The sequence below is a fragment of the Platalea leucorodia genome (assembly GCF_965183815.1).
Source record: "Platalea leucorodia genome assembly, chromosome: Z".
NCBI classification, from domain to species: domain Eukaryota; kingdom Metazoa; phylum Chordata; class Aves; order Pelecaniformes; family Threskiornithidae; genus Platalea; species Platalea leucorodia.
This window is the reverse complement of record NC_138858.1, coordinates 11,509,799-11,524,035: the sequence shown is the minus strand read 5'-3', so window position 1 is coordinate 11,524,035 and position 14,237 is coordinate 11,509,799. Positions and strand designations below refer to the sequence as shown.

The window sequence follows — 14,237 nt, the reverse complement described above, 5'->3', positions numbered from 1 at the left end:
AGACACACGAGGGAAAGCAGACACGTGGTTGCGGTGGAGATGGGGGTGATCTCACCTGCAGCTTCAAGGTGAGGGGCAGGACTGGTGTTTCAAGTTCCCTAACGCTTCCCTCCTCTCTCAGGAGTCCATCCTGAAAGGGCGCTTTGCACCCTCGGGGAGGATCGAGGGGTTCACGGCAGAGATCGGCGCCAGCGGCTCCTACTGCCCCCAGCACGCCACCCTGCCCGTCGACGTCACCTACTTCGACATCTCCGAACACAGCGCGCCCTCGCCTTTCCTGGTATGGATAAGGGAGGGCTGGGACCCTGGGGGAGGTGAGTGGGGGCTGTACCCAGGCACTGCACATCCTGGGGGCTGCCCCTCTCCAGAGAGTGCGGCTGGAGCAACCACCTACCTGAGGAGACCACTAGGTGTGCCAGGAGCAGTTTTTCACTCAAAAAGCAAAGAGGGAACCCTTGCAGGCGTATAAATAGGCAGGCTGCTGCCCAGCCGTCTCATGGCTGTTGCTTTGCTCTCACCTCTGCATTGCTGGTTGTTTGTCCGTGGGTCTGGAGAGGGACTGAGCTGGGCGTCTTCTTGCTGCCTTGTGCCAGGCATTCCTGGCAAGGGGGGCCCTCGGCTCTGTGCCAGGTCCCAGCTGGGCTCTCCGTGGGCTTTCTCCCTCTCTCACGTGCTCGCTCTTTTGCCCCAGGGAGTGATTGACTTGGAGGCCTTGGGAAAGAAGGGTTACAGTGTCCCCAAAGCTGGAACCATCCAAGTGGTGAGTCGTCCCCTGGCCTCTGGCAGCGCCATGGGGAGGGGGCTGGGTGGGCTCCGGTTGCCCCCCTGGTGTGGATATGCTCCATTACATTGTTTGGCAGGGCAGCAGCCAGAAAGCTTGTGCAGAGCGGGTATGTGGCCACCAAGACAGCACAGCAGAAGGGAGCATAGGGTCCCCGGGGTGCTGGCAGGGATACAAGGTGATGGGAGATGCAGGGAAGGAAGAGGTTGGTGGGAGGGATGGGGTCTCAGCAGGAGAGCATGTACGTGCAGTGGGGATGGGACAGGAGCATGGAAGCAGAGGTGGGTGCAAAGGACCAACCTGTGGGCCTCGGTCTAAGCCCTTTGGGGCTGGTGTGGGGCTTTCTGGACCCTTGGGCCTGCTGGTGCTGCCCCCAGATGCCTCAGCCCTACCCTACGGATCTATTCCTGTGCCCTTCCCAGTCTTACCCCCTACCCCTCTGCCCCCAGACCTTATTTAACCCCAACAAGACTGTGGTGAAGATGTTCTTGGTGACATACGACTTCCAGGACATGCCAGCCAACCACATGACCTTCCTACGCCATCGCATCTTCCTGGTGCCCGTGGGGGAAGAGGAGGGGGCCACTGTGGCTCCTAGTGACCCACCGGGCTCTGGCCCTCCTCGCCGGGTCCTCTGCTACCTGATGCACCTAAGGTAGGGTGGGATGGATGCCTGCCCCAGGCTCACCCCTGGGCTCCTCTCTCACGTGTCCATGTCTCCCCAAACCTGCAGGCCCGAGCCGGGGGGTGGCAGCCTGACCCCCTTGCCCTGGGGAGGAGCAGGGACTGGCTGCTCTTTTGGGGAGGTTGGAGCTGCCATCCTGCCCAAGGGCAGCGGTCTCTGTCCCTCTGAAGGCAACCGGAGTGTGGCCGCCTTGGTGAGGGGCGTCGTGCCCACCACCGAGGCTGTCCTGCCCTCGCCTGGGAGCCTGAGGCCCCTCCACCCTGGTCTTGTCTCCGCTCAGGTTTCACAGCTCCAAGTCAGGGAAGATCTACCTTCACGATGATATCCGGCTGCTTTTCTCCCGCAAGTCGATCGAGGTCGACTCGGGGATCCCCTACGAACTGAAATCCTTCACAGAGATGCCAAGGAATCCCTGCTACTCGCCTCGGGCCTGACCTTCTCCATCCCCCAGGGCCACCGGGCAGCCTCCAGCCCAGCACTTTGGGGAGAGATGAGTAAAGGGCCAGCAAGGAAGCACTGCCTTGAAGTATCGCCCTCCCTGCGCACCCCCGTCCTCCCGAGCAGCACGGACACTGTGCCCGTGCCCTGCGGCAGGGCTGGGGATCACCGAGGGGCTTTCCCAGGAGGGGCAGGGGCTGGGGAGCAGCCCTGGCGCTCCAGGGACGTGCCCAAGCCTTCTGCCGGCGCTGCTCCCAGCTTGGAGACGTGGCTGGAGCTGGGGGAGGGGGGGAGTGAAGAGTTGGGCTGGGGCCTGTGGGTGAGGCTGCCCACGCTGGTCCTGGGGTTGGGAGCAGAAAGTGTGGAAAAGTTTGTATTTATTAGTATTTATTGTTGCTGGGAGCACAGAAGAGGCTTGCAGAGAATTGGTTCTTCCCCTGACCCTGTCGGTGCTGGCCCAGGCCCCCGGCTGCGCGGGGCTGCCCAGGTTGGGGCAGGGCTGTGGGGACTGCGAGGGGGACGGGGACCCCGCAGCCTGTGGAAAGAGGGTGACCCAGCTCTCGGCCGGGGGGACCACCGCTCGGCCGGGGTGCAGCTCCAGGGCCGGGGCTGTATTTAAAGCCCCGGGAGAGGCCGAGACTTGCTGGGCACCCGCTCTTCAGGCAGCCCGGGGAGGCCTGGACTCGTCCTCCGACCCCTTTAGGGCACGCTAGACCCCAAGGCGTGCGTGGCGGCCGGGGAAGTGGCCATCGCCACGGACCCTGGGCCAAGAGGCACGGCTGCCGCACGGACGGGGACCTGGGCTCTCTGCAGGAGCTGTGGGTGTGAGAAAAGATGGAGACTGCCAAAAAAGCGGAGTTTTGCACCGTCTGCAGGCGTGGGGCGAGTCCCATCCAGGAGGCGGCTTTGGGCAGTGCCCGCAGGTGCCGGAGGATGGGCAGGAGCCCGGGCCGAGTCCTGGGACGCGGGGGAGCAGCGGGGGGGACGGGGCAGGGCCTTCACGGGGGTGTGGGGGGCTGCTGCAGCCCAGGCTGGGTCCGAGAGCGGCAGGGGACAAGGGAAATCATCTTAACCAGACGCCCCCCGTCCGGGGCGCGGGGCGGCGGTACCGGTCCCTCTCCTGTTTGTTTCTAATTTAATAAAGGCCCGTTCGCACCGAGAGGCCGGTCCGCGCCGCTGCCGGGCGGAACCAGGGGCGGGGGCCGCGGCGGCGGGACGGGCACCCCGGGCGGCGCACACGGAAGGGGCGGGGCCTGCCGGGAGGCCTTCCGCGGCGGCGGCGGCGGCGAGCGGGGCGGGCGGCGGAGCGATGCTGGCGCGGGCGGGTCGGCGGGCCGGGCCCGGCCTCGGCCTGCTGCAGGTGGGGCCGGGGGAGGCCTCGGGGAACCGGGGGGGTAACGGGGAGGCCTCGGGGGACCGGGCTGCTGGGGTGCCCGGGGTGCTGAGGGGGGGCCGGGCTTGGGGGAGCGGGGCTGGGGGGGTAAATGGCGGGGCTGGGTTCAGGTACGGGGGTTAGGGAGGAGACTGGGGGGGGAGCCGGGCAGGGGAGGTGTTGAGGAGAGCGGTGGGAGTTAGGGGCTGTGGGGAGGAGGGCAGGGGAGTGCCCGGGGGGAGCAGGTGCCTGGGGGCGGCCCAGAGGGCTGCCATAGCTGGGGAGGGAGAGGGGTTTGAAGGCGGGTGACCCGGGAGTGGGGGGGGGGGGGGGGAGGGGGCTGAGCAGCGTACGGGGGGCTGAGTGGGGCAGAGAGACCCCACACACCTTCCTCTCTCACGGCGTCAGGGGCTTTATTCCTTCCCCCCCAGCGGGGATGTGAGGGAAGGGGAGGTGTGGAGAAAGCTCCAGCGCGGGGCTGAGCCACCCTACGCTTGCGGGGAAGGCCCCGACACGCGCGATGGCCCTGGGGCCCATGTCTCATCCCTGTGGGGACAGCCCCTGTCCCCGCACGGCGTGGGCTTGTTTGGGGCATCAGTGCTGTTTCCTGCCCTGGGGTATCGGCGCCGCGAGCAGCGATCCCAGGTGGGATGGGATCCCAGACGGTGCTGGGCTCCGAGGTGCCGGCGGCCAGTCTCCATCCCCTTCCATTTCCTTTCTCCAGCGCTCCCAGCAGCTGAAGCGTTCAGCATGGCTGGTCCCGGCACCACACCGCTTGAACTCCGGCCTGCCCATGAATATTGGGGTGCTCTTTGTGCCGCAGCAGGAGGCTTGGGTGGTGGAGAGGATGGGCAAGTTCCACCGAATCCTCGAGCCTGTAAGGAGCTGCTTTTCTCCCCTTCTGGATTCAGCAGGTTCCTAAAGCTTTAGCGAGGCGTGTCCTTTGCGCACGGATTTGGGGAGTGCTGTGCTTATTCTTCCAGATCGTGATCCTTTTGACCGCCTGTAGATTAATTTCCCTTGGTGGGGTGTTAAAAGCACTGAGAAACCTAAACCTCCTCCATGTGTAAAGCATGCTTGCTCTGCCTGCAGCATCTACAGCATGTAGTGTACTTGGGCTTCGCTTGCACAGCTCTCTCTACTCTGGCTGAGCTCTCTGGGCAGAAGACCCCAGATTAGGGGCTCAGCCATCTAATCCCACCCTTTTCCCAGGGTTTGAACTTCCTCATCCCTCTGTTGGATCGGATTCGTTATGTGCAGAGTCTCAAAGAAATCGTCATTAACGTCCCAGAGCAGTCAGCTGTCACCTTGGGTAAGGAAGAGCTTCTGCCTCCTGACCCTTTCCTTCCCCTGCATCCGGGGTGAGCAAGGGACGGCGCAGGGAGGAGTGGAAGTGTCCCAGGCTCCTGCACTCAGCCCTGTCCCTGGGGACCCAGGCTTGGCCGTACTCCTGGCCCTGTGAGCGGGGGCACCCCAGGAGGCTCCCTCTGCCCTCTCGGGCTGTGGCTGCCCCTTTTTGCTGGGTTGAACGCGCCTGGGCAGGAATCTATTTTTCAGATGTTTTCCTGTGTTGAATTGCAAAAAATCTCTGTGTTTCTTTAAGGAAAGGTTTTGGATCAGGTTTGGGTTTTTTTTTCCCCCTTAAATCTTTATTTACAAAGGTAACTACAGTATGAAATGTTTTGATCTGGAGACCTGAGACTTCTTATATATTAAGATGTCAAAATGTAGTGTTTTCTAGGGAATGTCAAGGTCCTTTTTACAAAGCCTTTTAGATAAGGAGATCCATTTCAGCCAGTCCCTCTTCCGTGCCACGCTGCTGACACCAGGAAGGAAAGGGATGACCCTGCCCGGCTCTGCTCGTTCTGTCAGGGGAGAGGGGGTTGCCATATGTTGCCTTTGCTGCTCCCGTAAACAGGATGTGTTGTTCTCTCCCGGCAGATAACGTCACCCTGCAGATTGATGGTGTGCTCTATCTGCGGGTTATGGACCCCTACAAGGTACCGTCCCTGCTGCGCTGACGCTTGGCCTGAGTCAAACGTGTAGCCTCCATGGCTGCGCCCAGCACGGTCTGTATGTGCCGCACTGCTCAGCTGGCCACGGTGGCAGCCCCTTGGGCACCGCTCGCCTGGCTCTGCTGGCTCTCTTCTCCCCACGACGGGCGCTTCAGCCTCCTCCCGGCTTGCTGTGCCCTTGCGATCCCTCCCGGGGCTCTGGACTCCACTTTTCTTTGGCAGGGGTGTCTGTGGCAGGTTTCTTGTCTCTATGTTTGCCCACCCTGCCTTGTTCAGGGTTCCTCTTGGCACTGCCATTGACTCTTGCTTTTTGCTTCTGCTCTCCAGGCTAGCTATGGGGTGGAAGATCCTGAGTATGCAGTGACCCAGCTGGCCCAGACCACCATGAGATCTGAACTTGGCAAACTCTCCCTCGACAGAGTCTTCCGGGTGAGCTGGGGAGGTGGATCACGGAGCTGCCAGCATCTGTCGAAACCCCAGGGCAGTCTGCACGGCCAGGCTGATACGCTTAACACGAAAATGTCCTCTGCTAAGAGGGCTTTTGGCTTCTGTTTCAGTTGACCTATTAGTGAATCCTGGGAGATGGGTCTTGTCATAGAATCATGGAATCATTTAGGTTGGAAAAGACATTTAAGATCATCAAGTCCAACTGTTAACCTAGCACTGCCAAGTCCACCACTAAACCATGTCCCTAAGCGCTACATCTGCCCATCTTTTAGATACCTCCAGGGATGGGGACTCAACCACTTCCCTGGGCACCCTGGTCCAGTGCCTGACTGCCCTTCTCAATGAAGAAGTTTTTCCTCATATCCAACCTAAACCTCCCCTGGCGCAGCTTGGCACAACCTGAGGCCATCTCTTGTCCTATTGCTTGTTACCTGGGAGAAGAGACCGACCCCCACCTCGCTACAGCCTCCTGTCAGGCAGCTGTAGAGAGCGATAAGGTCTCCCCTCAGCCTCCTCTTCTCCAGGCTTAACAACCCCAGCTCCCTCAGCCGCTCCTCACCAGCCCTGTGCTCCAGACCCTTCACCAGCTTCATTGCCCTTCTCTGGCCACGCTCCAGCACCTCGATGTCCTTCTTGGAGTGAGGGGCCCAAAACTGAACACAGTACTCGAGGTGCGGCCTCACCAGTGCCGAGTACAGGGGCACGATCACCTCCCTGTTCCTGCTGGCCACACTATTCCTGATACAAGCCAGGATGCCATTGGCCCTCTTGGCCACTTGGGCACACTGCCAGTACCCCCAGGTCCTTTTCCGCCAGGCAGCTCTCCAGCCACTCCTCCCCCAGCCTGTAGCATTGCATGGGGTTGTTGTGACCCAAGTGCAGGACCCGGCACTGAGCCTTGTTGAACCTCACACAGTTGGCCCTGGCCCATCGATCCAGCCTGTCCAGGTCCCTCTGCAGGGCCTTCCTACCCTCCAGCAGATCGACACTTCCACCCAACTTGGTGTTGTCTGCAAACTTACTGAGGGTGCACTCGATCCCCTCATCCAGATCATCAATGAAGATGTTGAACAGGACTGGCCCCAACACTGAGCCCAGGGAAACACCACTTACGGCCGGGTCTTGTTTTGTTTTTTTATTTTATTTGGCTGACCTTGGCTCATGATGGGGAGGTGCCTCTTTCCCTCCTGACCCATCTCATGCTAAGCGCCTCTTTGCTCTCTGCCATTTCTTTTCTGCCTCTCAGGAGCGGGAGTCCCTCAACGCAAACATTGTGGATGCCATCAACCAGGCTTCAGACTGCTGGGGCATCCGGTGCCTGCGCTACGAGATCAAGGACATCCATGTACCCCCGCGCGTGAAGGAGTCCATGCAGATGCAGGTTTGGTTTCCTTGGGAGGGCAGACTGGAACAAGAGGGAAGTCTCCCCTTCCATGCCGCTCTGTTGTTATCCATCCAGAGCTGGTAGCACCAGCCCCTCCTGTGGTGAGGGAAGCCCATTGGCGCTTTGGCTGCAAACGTACAGCTGTTGAATAAATAATTCCTGTCCTTATTTTGGTGGCGGTGGCCCCTGCTTGCTACACGCAAGCCCTGCCAGCTCCCTTTAAAGTCCTTACTGGGCTCTGTAGGAATCCTGGAGCTTTTCTCCTCTTGAGAAAAGCTGGGCACCAGATCTCTGTGCAGGAAGGGGAGGACGGGGAAGCGTCTATCTGGTTAAGTGTGGACAGGGCTGTGCAGCGTGGGGAGCAGGACCTGCCCTCACCAGGGATCACGCCGTGTTTTCTAGCTGCGTGCCCATCCTGTGCTAAGCCACGCTTGCCCAAGCGGGACATAGGAGCGTGTCCTCGCTGCGCTTGCCCCCCAGATGGGATTTCCGCGGCGCGGCCGTGGCAGGCGGGCGTCTGACCTGTGTTCGCAGGTGGAGGCAGAGCGACGGAAGCGGGCGACGGTGCTGGAGTCGGAGGGGACGCGGGAATCGGCTATCAACGTGGCTGAGGGGCAGAAGCAGGCCCAGATCCTGGCGTCGGAGGCTGAGAAGGCTGAACAAATCAACAAAGCTGCTGGTAGTGCCTTGGGCTAGAATGTGTGGGGCCTGGGGGATCTGCAGCCCTCTGCACTGAGGGGTGATGCTCCCAGGGAGAGACCGCATCGCTGTCTGCAGGCCAGGCTTCCTCAGCCACGCTGATCCTTCCATGCTGGGGCCCTGGGGCTGAGCTCTAGCTCGTGCTGCTGCCCCGCAGCCTGGGGCGGCAGGAGGTGTGCGGCAGGAGCATCGCCCTGCTGCTGCCGGGGAAGAGGAGGCTTTGCGTGCCTGAAGTTGTCTTGATTTGTTCCTTGGAATTGTCTTGGTTCGCTCCTTGCAAGCGCTTTGTGGCGGTTCTGATGGGCGTTGTGCTGCGGTTCGTTGCAGGAGAAGCCAACGCCATGCTGGTCAAGGCCAGGGCCAAGGCGGAGGCCATCCAGCTCCTGGCAGCTGCTCTGGCACAGCAGGTGAGCGACGGCTCCTGGAGGCTGGCGCCAGGGGAGCCGAAACTGCGGCCGGCATGTCACCCGGCTTTCTCTGGGAGGCTCCCTGGTGCCTCTGGCAGCAGCGAGTGAGGAGTTTGGGCGTCCTGCGGGCCGTGCGCAGCCGGGGCGGGCTGGGGCTGGCAGCACGGATCAGCTCTCGGTGGTCCGCGACTCGCTGCTGAGCCTCCTCCCTCCCTCCCCAGCATGGCAGTGCCGCCGCCTCTCTCTCCGTGGCTGAGCAGTACGTGAGCGCCTTCTCCAAGCTCGCCAAAGATTCCAACACCCTGCTGCTGCCCGCCAACACCGGCGACGTCACCAACATGGTCGCACAGGTCAGCGCGGTCGGAGGCACCCGTCTCTCGCCCCGGGGGAGGTGAAGGTGGCAGCCCGGTGGCGCGCGGTCCTCTCCTCCCTCACGGCTCTCCCGTTTCCCCCCAGGCCCTGGGGATCTACGCCACCCTGACCAAGCCGCAAGCCGCAAAGATCCAGGAGGAGATGTCGCCAGCCCGCGAGGACCCCCAGCCTCCCGCCACCGAGGTGCTGAAGGCAGAGCAGGCCAGCTCCAGCTAGCGGGGCCGGAGGGATCCCGCGCCCTCGCCGGCAGTCCTGTCTTGCCGCCCTCCCCACCCAGACGCTCTTCCTCTTCCCTCAATCCTTATTTTGTATTTGGATTTAAATCATGTAATAAATGGTACCGGTGCTGCTGCGGCACGTCCCCTGGCGCTCGGGAGCCCGACCCGTCACCCCACCGTCTGCTGACGAAGGGGAAGCCATCCCTCCCCAGCGGGCTCCTGCCGGCAGCTCCCGCGGACACGCAGTGATCCCCAAGGGGAGCCGGGCGACCCCTCTCCCTCCCGGCGGGGACCCCTCTCCCGGCTGGGACCCCGTTCCGGGGGGAAAATCCCTCTCCAGGGACGAGGGCTCTTGTCGTCGCCCCCTCGCTCTCCCGCTAGCTGCCCCTGCATAGGTTCTCGATAGCGTGCTCCTCATAGTGCGCGCCGCAGGGAGGGCAACGCCTCCGGGCATTAGTTAATGGGTTAATTAAAGCAATGTCTCGGTCGAGCTGGAGGTGCCCGAGGTCCCCGCAGGTGGAGGGAGGCCGGCGGCTCCGGGCCGCCAGGGGGCGCTGTCGCTCCCCGCCTGTCCCCTGCGGCGCCGCTCTTGGGAGGCCGACGCTAGGCGCGGCGCTTCCGGTAAGGGCAGGGGCGGCTGGGCCCGGGCCGCGGCGGCCGCAGGTAGGGCCGGGAGCGGCGGGGGCCGGGGCTGGGGCCGGGGCCGGGGCCGCGGGCAGGGGTCGGTGCTGGCGGGGGCCGGTACCTGGCCAAGGCAGAGCCGCTCGGGCTGAGCCCGCCTGTCCTTTCCCCCCCAGGATGCGGCGGTGGCCGGTGCTGCTGTTCCTGGCCTGGGTCTGCCTCCTCTTCTTTGCCGGTATCGGGCTCTTCATGAGCGGCTTCCTGCTCACCCGCATCGAGCTCGCCAGCAGCAGCTCCTGCTCGGACCCGCTGGTGTCACCGCCCCGGGAGAGGCAGCGCCTCCCGCCCGGCTCCTGCTGGGCGCCCCGCCGCTTCCCCAAGGCCGTGCTCGTCATCATCGACGCCCTCCGTTTCGAGTTCGCTCGCTTCAACCCCGCCAAGGCCAGCCCGCTGCCCTACGAGAACAAGCTGAGTTTCCTGCACCGCCTCGCCACCTCCCAGCCCCGCCATGCCCGCCTCTACCGCTTCCGAGCCGATCCCCCCACCGCCACCATGCAGCGCATCAAGGGCCTCACCACCGGCTCGCTGCCCACCTTCATCGACGTGGGCAGCAACTTCGCCACCTACGCCATCCAGGAGGACAACCTGCTGGCACAGATGGTGCAGAACGGTAGGTGGGCAGGGGCCGTGTCCCGCGGGGGCAGGGCACGTGCAAACCACCCGTCCGCGCTCACACGGGACCTTTATTCTTCTCTCCCGGGGAAGGGAACTGCTTACAACGCGTCCACCCCATCAGCTCATTCTTTTGCCCTACTCAGTGACAGTTGTCCCAGGTGGAGCTGTCATGCAGGCAGGGTTTCTCCATCTTGTACTGGGAGTAAGTAACTGGGACCTCAGGTTCATCTTCATCATCTTCATGGCTGTACTGATGGTGGCTGTCACAAGGTCACCGCCAGGAGCGGCCGTACGAAGCCAAGGGCAGTCGGTTGTGTCGTGTTTGCGTTCCCATGAGAGGCGCGACGAGGGAGGAGCTGGTGCCAGGTGCGCCATGCAGGTGTCACTTGGGCAGCAAGCCTGCCCCCCTGGCTGCCTGCGCCTGTTAGGCAGAGATCTCGTCACGTTTTCTGTGTAGTTTGGTGCTGCTGGGGTGTGCAGCTGTAAAGGGCTTGTTAGGGTGGGGTGATGGAGTAGAAAAAAGGGGACAGCACACAGTCTTGTGTTATCCAGAGAGATTTCCTTCCAGGGCTCAGAGTGGCACAAATACCAGTGCCTGGGGTGAGGCAATGTGACTGGGTTGTCTGCTCCCCTGTGTGCGAGCAAGGTGGGCAAACACGGTAAATCATCCAAGATGAAAAAAGCTGGCAGACCCTGCGCCAGAGCAGCAGCTTCGGAGGAAACGGTTCCTGCTCCCAGGCTGGAGAGGCTCTGCAGAAACACGGAGGGCTGGCTGGTGGCAGGCAGGGCAAGCAGAGCGAGGCCAGTGGGCAGTGTCAGTGCTTTTGCCTTCTCTTTTCTGCGCATGAAAACCCACCGCTGTTGTGTTTAAAGCTGGAGCCCAGGATTCACGGCTTCTACTCTACCCCTGTCAGCAGCCATCTGCTGCCTTGTGTTTTACAGTGGGGTCACAGGCTATCAGCTTGTCTGGAGGGTTTGTCTGCTTCATGCTGCACCTTCCTGAGTGCTGCGGTGGCACGAGTGGGTACCTGCCTGCTTCCTGGCCGGTTCAACCCAGGGGTCCTTCTGCTGGGGTGATGGGTCAGAGGTCAACGATAAGGCTGTGCAGGTGGATGTGGCGTGGGGGGCACTTGTACGCGTAGAAACAGGGCTGGTTGCTCCCCATATTCAAACTCATTTACAGCCACATGGTCATTTTAATTTTAGGGCACTTTTGGAGGTTGGTTGGAGAGGAGCCCAGTGCTCCAGACCCTGACCTGGATCTGCCCAGGCCCTTTGCACTAGTGTGGGTAACAGCACGACTTGGGTGGGCTCCCTGCTCTCATTAATTCCTTTCTTGCTGACTCAGGAAGGAGAGTGGTCTTCATGGGTGATGACACTTGGGAAGGACTCTTCCCGAAGAAGTTTTTCCGCTCGTATTTCTTCCCTTCTTTTAACGTGAAGGATCTTCACACTGTGGACAACGGGATCCTGCAGCATCTCTATCCAACTGGTAAGCAGCTCTTTCCCCCAGGGACGGGGCAACCCTTTACGTTGTGCAGGGGTCCAGCTGCGAGATTGGGGTAGGACTGAAGAGTTTTTTCAGTTACAGAGTGGTGCCGGGCAGTCACATGCTGCTGCGTGGGGATTACAGTGTTCTAGCAGGATTTCCACAGATAAGCCAGCTTCTGGGGCCCGTAAACTGTTTCTATAAAAAAAAGAGCGTAGCTTTATGGGACGAGGTTAGACTTCTACATCTGTCCTGGGAATACGCTGCCAGGCTGGAGCAGGAGGAGCAGCTTCACTTTGACACGTGGCTGCCCGGGCAGGCACACAGTGCTCTAGGAAATACCCAGCAGTGCAGCCAGGAGGCTGGGGCACAGCACTGCTCTCTCTCTCAGCAGAGTACAAGTGGCTCCTGGTCTTGGGAAGAAGGTGAAGTGTGAGATGAACTTGTGAATTTTAGGTGATTTCAGACTCCTCCCTGGGTCCTAGGACCGAGGGGAATGCTCTTTGCTTTATCTGTGTATGAATCTAAGTAAATCAAGGGTGCGGTGGCCTTTCACGGGGAAGTCCTTCTGCCTTGTGGGAGAGCCACAGTTCATCATTTAACCCCAAATATGTTGGTTTTCATGTGTTGAGACCCTGCAGCGGAGGGGAGAGGCCGGGATAACTTTCTAGCTAGTGACAGTGTTGGTGTGCCGTGCCCGCGTGCTGGGTGGGACGCAGAGGGGCACACGGATGAGTCTGACCTGAAATGTCTCCAGGGGAGGGCTGGAGTTCTGGGTTCTCTTCCTGATCATCCCTGTGCTTTAGCTCCGTTTATGGCAATTTGAGTTAAGGGTATTTCAAGGTGACTTGGGTGACATTGGGCCTTTCCTCTCCTGAGAGGTGGTGAATGAAAACCGTGGATACTGGGGCCCTTGCGGGCGTTGAGCTCCCAGCAGCATTGCACCCAGGCACCCACAGACCAAGAGCGTGCTTCTCTTAAAACCTGCATCGATCTACTTGAGAGCTGGGAGTGACGGTGGCAGGAGGGGAAGAAACAGCAATTTCCAGAGGCAACCAGAAAGCTCTGGCAGGAGGGTCCAGGCGTAAAGCCCGTGCCTGAATCCCAGGCTAGTATGTGAAAAGGCTGCTCTTGTTCTGCAGTGGACAGTGGTGAATGGGACCTGCTGATTGCTCACTTCCTCGGCGTGGACCACTGTGGGCACAAACATGGACCTGACCATCCCGAAATGGCTAAGAAGCTCACCCAGATGAATGAGATGCTCAGGTGATTAGTGCTGCGGTGGGGGGTTGCCAGGTGGCCTCTTCCTTCAGCTGGGCCGGTGGGGCCTTCCCAGGGAATTTACTGATGCAGGGGGCAACAGGGAAGGCTTATTGTGCCTGTTAACATGGAGAACGGCTTTGGCCAGCGGCAGCTGAAACCCCAGCTGTGGGGCAGTCTTGGTTGTGTAGACACATGTTCATGAGAGGTTTGGTTTCAGAGGTCTTGGAGGTCTGTCTTCAGGTCGTGGAGCCTTGGTTCTTAACCAGGTGATGATGCAGCTGGAGTACAGCTGAGCTTCACTCTCCCCGTCTTTAAAGTGGAGATTGTCACACTGAGGTTTGGCTAATGTTTGAGAAGCACTTGGAGAACCCGTGGCTAGGGAACGCCGCGTTTACTGCGCAGGCCTGTGAGTTGTGCCTTTGTGTCAGAGGGCAGAATGGGATCCAGAGATCCTGATCACACAGCCGTGCCTCAGCCAAAATGCTGTGGCTTTTGACTCTTAGGACTGCTTTAATTTTTGCTGCTGGAAGGAGTGGATAACTTGCCCTGCTGCATCTGAGAGTGCAGTATATACCGTGTCATACCTACTGCATCCTTCAGGGACAAATCCTCTCTTTTTTCCTTAAATGTAGGAGATGGCTCACACAACATGATACAATATACAAGATGCAAATAGAAGCAGTCTAAAATTTGTTCCTGTTGGGAACTTTTCTTCCGAATTGCGTTTTGTCAAGATCCCCAAAGGCACTGAGGAACCAGTTCACTGGGGACCTAAGCAAGATCAGTCCACTCTGTCTCAGGACTCTGAATTTTCAGTTCAGTTTTAAAGCATCTGTTGTCCTGGTCCCTGTCTGAGTTGTTACAGCTCTGCTTCAGCACTTAGTTTTGCTCAGATCCTTTTGTGGGCTTTACCTCTGTCATGCTGGCAGGCTTGGTGGGGACATGTCCTCTCCCATCTGGGCTACCTGGGACCCTGCCCAGGTAGGGGTTGACCTTCCTTATCCCGGTGACAGGTCCTTGGTGGATCACCTGGGGAATGACACCCTTCTTCTGGTGGCTGGGGACCATGGCATGACAGAGACTGGAGACCATGGCGGCGACAGCGAGAAGGAAGTGAATGCAGCACTGTTTGTGTACAGCAAAACACCCCTATTTGGCACTGGCCCTCCAGAGGTGAGAAGAAGCTGATCCTTAGCTGCCGCTGCCTGAGGTGGCATCTGGGGTGAAAACTGCATCCTGGGGTTACAGAGAGTAACAGTTTGATCGGGATTGTTGAGATTGAGAGGGGTGGGGAGTCTGTCACCTTTCCCAAGAGAAGAATGGAAAGGCTGACACAGGATGCAGGTAACTGAAGTGTTTGGGGCCCATAGT

The 14,237-nt window shown here is 60.3% G+C and overlaps 3 protein-coding genes across 37 annotated transcripts in view; all 3 read left to right on the top strand.

The window, feature by feature from the left end:
- LOC309602865 (atos homolog protein B-like) overlaps positions 1 to 2,869 on the top strand; it is a 41,799-nt gene extending 38,930 nt beyond the window's left edge. For all 34 annotated transcript variants that reach the window (XM_082336949.1, XM_082336936.1, XM_082336931.1 and 31 more), the window contains 4 exons: positions 122 to 280; positions 692 to 760; positions 1,231 to 1,436; positions 1,747 to 2,869. In XM_082336949.1, coding sequence (XP_082193075.1) covers positions 122 to 280; positions 692 to 760; positions 1,231 to 1,436; positions 1,747 to 1,900 — 588 coding nt within the window. In that variant the 3' untranslated portion in view covers positions 1,901 to 2,869. The remainder of the gene's footprint in view (positions 1 to 121; positions 281 to 691; positions 761 to 1,230; positions 1,437 to 1,746) is intronic.
- A 297-nt stretch (positions 2,870 to 3,166) lies between these two features.
- LOC309602857 (stomatin-like protein 2, mitochondrial) lies at positions 3,167 to 8,957 on the top strand. 2 transcript variants are annotated; one of them, XM_082336909.1, is made up of 10 exons: positions 3,167 to 3,264; positions 4,001 to 4,153; positions 4,489 to 4,588; positions 5,218 to 5,276; positions 5,619 to 5,720; positions 6,985 to 7,119; positions 7,657 to 7,801; positions 8,149 to 8,228; positions 8,450 to 8,578; positions 8,685 to 8,957. In XM_082336909.1, exons 1-10 carry the CDS (start codon positions 3,214 to 3,216, stop codon positions 8,814 to 8,816), a joined length of 1,086 nt encoding a protein of 361 aa, XP_082193035.1. In that variant the 5' UTR covers positions 3,167 to 3,213; the 3' UTR covers positions 8,817 to 8,957. The 2 variants fall into 2 exon arrangements, with proteins under 2 accessions (XP_082193035.1, XP_082193034.1); XM_082336908.1 differs by lacking the exon at positions 3,167 to 3,264 and having other exon boundaries at positions 3,720 to 4,153.
- Positions 8,958 to 9,133: 176 nt separating this feature from the next.
- PIGO (phosphatidylinositol glycan anchor biosynthesis class O) overlaps positions 9,134 to 14,237 on the top strand; it is a gene marked incomplete at its 3' end in the record, with an annotated part of 11,105 nt that continues 6,001 nt past the window's right edge. Inside the window, exons 1-5 of the mRNA XM_082335376.1 lie at positions 9,134 to 9,481; positions 9,616 to 10,109; positions 11,463 to 11,606; positions 12,746 to 12,869; positions 13,880 to 14,039. Of these exons, the coding sequence (XP_082191502.1) occupies positions 9,617 to 10,109; positions 11,463 to 11,606; positions 12,746 to 12,869; positions 13,880 to 14,039 (921 nt within the window). The 5' untranslated portion in view covers positions 9,134 to 9,481; position 9,616. The remainder of the gene's footprint in view (positions 9,482 to 9,615; positions 10,110 to 11,462; positions 11,607 to 12,745; positions 12,870 to 13,879; positions 14,040 to 14,237) is intronic.

Bases quoted from the DNA above. Each gene is read 5' to 3' on its own strand.
- LOC309602857 (XM_082336908.1), top strand. From the start codon at position 3,797: ATGGCCCTGGGGCCCATGTCTCATCCCTGTGGGGACAGCCCCTGTCCC. The intron at 5,277-5,618 runs GTACCGTCCCTG...TCTGCTCTCCAG, and splicing joins GGGTTATGGACCCCTACAAG to GCTAGCTATGGGGTGGAAGA. The intron at 8,579-8,684 runs GTCAGCGCGGTC...GTTTCCCCCCAG, and splicing joins TCACCAACATGGTCGCACAG to GCCCTGGGGATCTACGCCAC.